This window comes from Neoarius graeffei, chromosome 1, assembly GCF_027579695.1.
Source record: "Neoarius graeffei isolate fNeoGra1 chromosome 1, fNeoGra1.pri, whole genome shotgun sequence".
Taxonomy (NCBI): Eukaryota; Metazoa; Chordata; class Actinopteri; order Siluriformes; family Ariidae; genus Neoarius; species Neoarius graeffei.
In genome coordinates, this window is record NC_083569.1 from 99618970 (window position 1) to 99624816 (window position 5847).

Below are 5847 nucleotides of genomic sequence, written 5' to 3' on the forward strand. Positions count from 1 at the left end.
ACACACACACACACACACACACACACACACACACACACACACACACACACACGTCAAATTCATGCCAGTCACAAGCAAACAAATGGAAAAACTAACTAACTAACTAACTAACTAACTAACTAACTAACTAACTAACTAACTAACTAACTAACTAACTAACAACAACAGTAAAAAAGCATTTTCAAAGTCTATTTCAGTAGGATGCAGGCCAGGTCTGTGTTCAGGTCTATGTGATGGGTTTCAGAAAAGTTGGAATGGGCAGTTTGTCCAGGCTTTTTGGAAATTCTTTCGGAGGTAATTGAGACAGGACTTTTTGCATAACCATAAGAAAGAGTGTTCCTGGAATTTTTGCGATTAGATAGTTCAACATCTCCTCTCCCAGTACTTTGGACCAGCGCTGTGGATCCTTTTCCAGTGAGCTCTTCATGTTGAACCGCAACTCAGGCATGAACATGAGCAAGATCTCAAGGCACAACATTCTGGCACCTGTGTTCACTTTGGTGGTCCAGAGCTGCTTGAGGACGAGATCCAGTGGTGTCATACCCTCGTGGTCCTCAGCTTGTGGTGAAGCACCATGTCCCAATAACATTACGATGGCTGCTGCATGCGACAGTTCACATGCCAGATGGAGTGGAGTTTTGTCATTCTCCAGATGTTTGCAACCACCTCGGTTCATGTATGAGCGCAGAGTGGGCATTGTATGTGCCACCTGAAGGATGAGAGCCATGATGTCCTTCCTGTCGTAGTGGACAGCCATGGTCAAGTGTGGAGCAGATGATGGACAGCAGCAGAAAGAGTCGCCTGGCATTGCAAGAGCTCCGTCTGAGAACTGATTCAGCAAATATTGTGCGTAAGCTCGGTGGTCATGCACGATGGCATACAGAAGTGCTTCAGAAGGAGTGTATGTCTGGTGCCGGGTGTCTTCTTCCCAGTGAAATATCTCCCTGTTGCGCATGTCCTCCAACATCCATACAGGTTTATGGTCCTGAACAGCTTGGTAAAAAAGTAAAGAGAGGAATCTGCCCTTCTTATATGTGTCATCCATCTATCCAGGCTACAGTAGGCATTAGTGGAGAATAGAGAAAGAACACCTTTAGGTTATCAGTGTTAAAAGTCACTTTCAAGTGTAAACCCATGTAATAAATACATAATATAGAGATAATACCTTGCTACTAGAAGCTCGTGAACGCAGCGTCCTTCTCGTGCAGTAGTATGAGAATAGAATCAGAATTAGAATAAGGCATGACGTCATTTAGAACTCGTGGCAAATCTTCCCTGTCGGCGACGACGAGGATCCCCTTGAGACATACAAATATATGCATACATGTCAACCTTTGGTCAATCAAACCTGTATAACCAACCTCCAAAATCCGTATTTCCCTTATAAAATCCGTATAAGATGCAAATTAAAATAATTTACCTAAAAATTGAATGATAATTAACAATGATATATCCCAGTTACTTTTTATTCAATATTAATAACAATAAACCTTCAGAATGAATACAAAGCTCCAATGTTTGACAAAAACACAAACAGGGATGTGATTTGGGGCTGGTGAAATTATCTGAAAATTTTAGCCGGGGGTCTGGGGGCCGCAGGCCCCCAGCTGGTCCAGGGCAGCGCCCTGGTGGGGGGACAAGGGGGGCGAAGCCCCCCGAAGCTCCTGGGTTCTGGGGTTTTCTGACTTAAAAATTGTACTAAAATGACAAGCAAACACACAAGAAAAAACTTGTCATGATTAACAAATTCAAGCCAATTTAATGGTCAACATGCAACTCTGAGCCCCTATAGTAAATTCAATGATTCTTAACTGACAAAAAGCCAAAACATGAAACCTAAAAATGTCATTCTAAATTAAATCATATGCATTAGAATAAATAGAAAACTGTATAAGGAAAAACAATTTATACTGTAGAAGTTGAACATACCTAAATGTGCCTTTTCAAACAAACATGATGCAACATAAGAATTCATCCACCATTATTTATTAAACTCTATTGCTCCTGGTAGTCTCCCGGTTTGCTTCTTATGTATGGCAACTTCTAATATTTGATTAAGTTACTGCACACCCCGTTTAGACAGGGTAACAGGATTGACACAAAAAAATTAGTCATGCATAGACTACTTACCAAAACTGAAATTTTTAAGTAAATATTCTCAGATTCAGTTCATTCTGCCATCCATATAAAAGGTGAGAATATGTAGATCCTTGGCAACAAATAATTTCAATAATAGCTTTTGGGAGCATTTATTTTTGTTATGTGATTAATCACGGTAACAGAACTGACACAAACCTCTGGGACAGGTACAAAAATTAAAACATCGAAAAAGTCTCTTTTCTTAATGGCATTTTCAATTTGTGACATCATATGTCCATTGTGGTTTCCACAGTCTTGTCGTTGAACATGAAAAAGTTTCAATTCCACCTTTGTTTAACATTAAGAATCATGTCTGAAAAAAAAGTCTCTTTTCGGGTGATTCTCATGAAGACCTTCACATTAACATAAAGTTTTTCACCTCATTTCAGTATTTTTTCAAGTTGAGAGCCTAAAATAGAGTGTGAACTTTACTATGTTGATCTTTTTTTAATGGAAAAATATTTTAATAGAATTTTATTCTTATTTGAGGCTTACATGATCCAGAATAATTCTCATCACCGTTACAGTAAATGATGAAGCTAGATCATGAGTTAAAAACATTTCTTGACAATTTATTTCATATTTCCACAAAATATCCCATTAAATGAACAGCAGAGTCCATGACAATTACTTTATTTTTTTTTGGCATTTATTTATTGCCCTCACAGTGCATGGTAATGAGAATATCGAGTAACGGTAATGAGATACTCTTGGCTAATTTCACAAATAACCTGAAATGCTAGCATGCTAGCAACCTATAACTTTGCCACATGTTAAAGCCTTATATTGTGATAATAATCATAAAATAATATTTTTTTTATTTTTAAAAGTAATGAGTATTAAACCATAATGGTAATGATAATAGACAGTGTAACTGAGGACAGATTTAGCAACATAAATATCACAAAGTAAGAGAAGAGTGAGCAACTGACCTTGTCTCCATCTTGAATCTTGTATCTGAAGTGATGCATCATGGGATAGCTGATCAATTTAAAGGCACGGTGTACTTTTTATAGGGGGGTGAAATCATGAAACGGTAATGAGAAACATTTGGTGCGGACACAGTTATTTTGTTTAAAATCAAGTACCTTTTTTTGTTCAACACAAAAAATATTAATATTATGCATAAATATAGATGTTTTAAAATAACTTTACACTGTATTTTTTATATAATTAGGAATTTTTATATGATTTAAAGTAAACATTAAAAAAAGGGATGCGGACACATAACGGTAATGAGAATTTCCATAGATTTTTTTGTTTAATTGATATAAAAATTAGTTTATATGATGATGAAAACCATTGGTCCATACAGTGCTCCGTATTTTCTTTACACAAAATATCAGAGTTTATGTGAATTAAGTATTGATTTTGGAAAATGCGTCCTGGACATGTTCACTGCAGCTTCATGAGAATCACCCTTTCAGTGGAACAGCCATTTTTGCTCATTTTCGACCCTAAAATTTGCTACAAAATGCACATTTATGAACCAAAGTAGTCAAATTTTGAAATGCAAGGTAGAATGTTTTATCATATGAGACCATAAAAAGGTTTTAGAAATCTCAAAATGTAAACAAAACACGTCCAGACAAAAAAAAAAATAAGTTTTCTGTAAAATTGACTCTCATACAGAACTGTACAGTGTTCACTCACTTGAGGATTTTCATATGCAAGAATAAAAATCACTTTTTCACTAAACAACATTCACAAAAAATGTGTTTGCGATTAATTGGGCTCCACTGTTTTTATCATTTCAACCGCGCATCAGACCCTCGGCCAACTGAAAATGTCTTTCATGCACTTTTCTCCCTCATGAGAATTTTGAAAAGTTGGCAAGTATGTATTATTTACACTAACATTTTAATATTGAATAAACAAATCAAAATTGTGTACAATTACCTTACATCCACGCTGCGGGAAAAGTTTTGAGCGAAAATTAAAACTAAGTTGGAGTGAAAAAGGTGAAATAATCTGTGCTGAAGTTGGCAGAGACTCTGAGGTAAAGTGAGAGGAGGCGGGAGGGGTCCAGCATCACTGCCGCCTCACAGACTCACTTTCCCGGGTTAAACTCCCACCGCTCCCCCGCTCTCGAGCTTTTGCTTTGTTTTCACCGAGTAACCATTTTGATTTGTAAACTAGAGCCGTGATTTAAACTGCTGTTTCTTCGGACGTAACTAAAACAAACTGAAATAAAAACCGCCCCTTCTTTTCTCCTCAGAAGGTTTAGCCTCCGATGCTAACCTTTTCACCACAGCTTTCATAGCGTGCGCATGCGCATCCAGGAAGCTACAGATGGCGCGAGGCCCCGTTGCCACGGCAACCTTCGTCACCCCGCGAAAACATACCTATATATTATAACTATAGCGATGTAAAGCAAGGCCGGATTAACTATATGGGCCTGCGGCACAGTGCCCAGGGGCACTAACCACTCACAGCCAGTGGGGGGGGCACCACATGGCAGAAACTTTAAAAATATTTTTCGTGAAAATGTTTGTACAATTAAAATGGTTATACACTTGACACTGTTATAATTCATTATGAACACTAATTTCATAAAACAACAACAATAATCATAATTCTGAGCAAGAGTGGCCTATGTGACCATTAACCCCCCTTTCCTCAACCTGTCAGTTGAGCCAGTCCGGTGAAATGTATCAATTTTTTAAAAACCGCGGTAGAAATGAAAAATGGACAGACATCAATTGAGTGGTTGTGCGAAGAGAAAATTAAAAAAAGAGAAAGACTCCAGGCGTGTACCTGCAATTAAAAATGTTCCAGTGTTAGATCGTTTTTTTTAAATAAAAACATCGACAACTGCTGTCACTACCAGCGCTGAAGCCGAAGCTAGTGAAATCAGCGATGCTAGTGAGGGAGATGGCCCTGCTAGCACTAGCCGGGGAGATGCTACAATAGGGGGACCAGATTTCCCTAGTCTGAAACCGGGACACTTTTGCGCGCGACCATGCTCGTGCACGCACACCTTTTTTTTACGTAAACGTGACACTCAGAGGTGCTCTTATCATTTTGTTGAAGCTCACATTTATCAACATCTCACATGAAATAAAACAAACAGGCATTTTGTTATCTAGTAGCATAGTGGTACACACAGTGCCGTATTAAGCCAATGCGGTGCCCCTGGGCACTAAACCTCAAGTGCCCCCCACCACCACCCTGCGCGCACGCGTTCAGTAACCTCCTGCACACACTCACAAACCTCGCCCTTTGCTGTCAAAAATAGCAGCATATACATAAACAATAGTACACATAAACAAGGGCATTCTTCCTCATTGGAAATGTATTAAGTGGGCTACATCAGCCCATCAAATTCACTGAACACAACCAACGATATGCATGCAGGCATACTGAAATGTCTTATTCAAAAATGAGCAGCAGATATTTGTATGTCTCAAGGGGATCCTCGTCGTCGCCGACCCCTCGGCTAACACTGGCTGTGCTTAAATATTATTGTAGAAAGGGACTTTATGAAGTTCAGTCCATTTACTTGCATTGGTTTACGGGGAAGATTTGCCGCGAGTTCTAAATGACGTCATGACTTATTCTACTTCTGATTCTATTCTCATTCTAATTCTGATTCTATTCTCATACTACTTATTCTGATTCTATTCTCATACTACTGCACGAGAAGGACGCTGCGTTCACGAGCTTCTAGTAGCAAGGTATTATCTCTATATTATGTATTTATTACAT

General features: G+C 38.5%; 1 protein-coding gene across 1 annotated transcript; it reads right to left on the reverse strand.

Moving 5' to 3' along the window:
* Positions 1–204: 204 nt before the first annotated feature.
* On the reverse strand, positions 205–1045 carry LOC132889354 (ankyrin repeat domain-containing protein 9-like). The gene has a single exon (XM_060925758.1). The coding sequence runs from the start codon at positions 1043–1045 to the stop codon at positions 227–229; it is 819 nt and encodes a 272-aa protein (XP_060781741.1). The 3' UTR covers positions 205–226.
* Positions 1046–5847: the final 4802 nt, after the last annotated feature.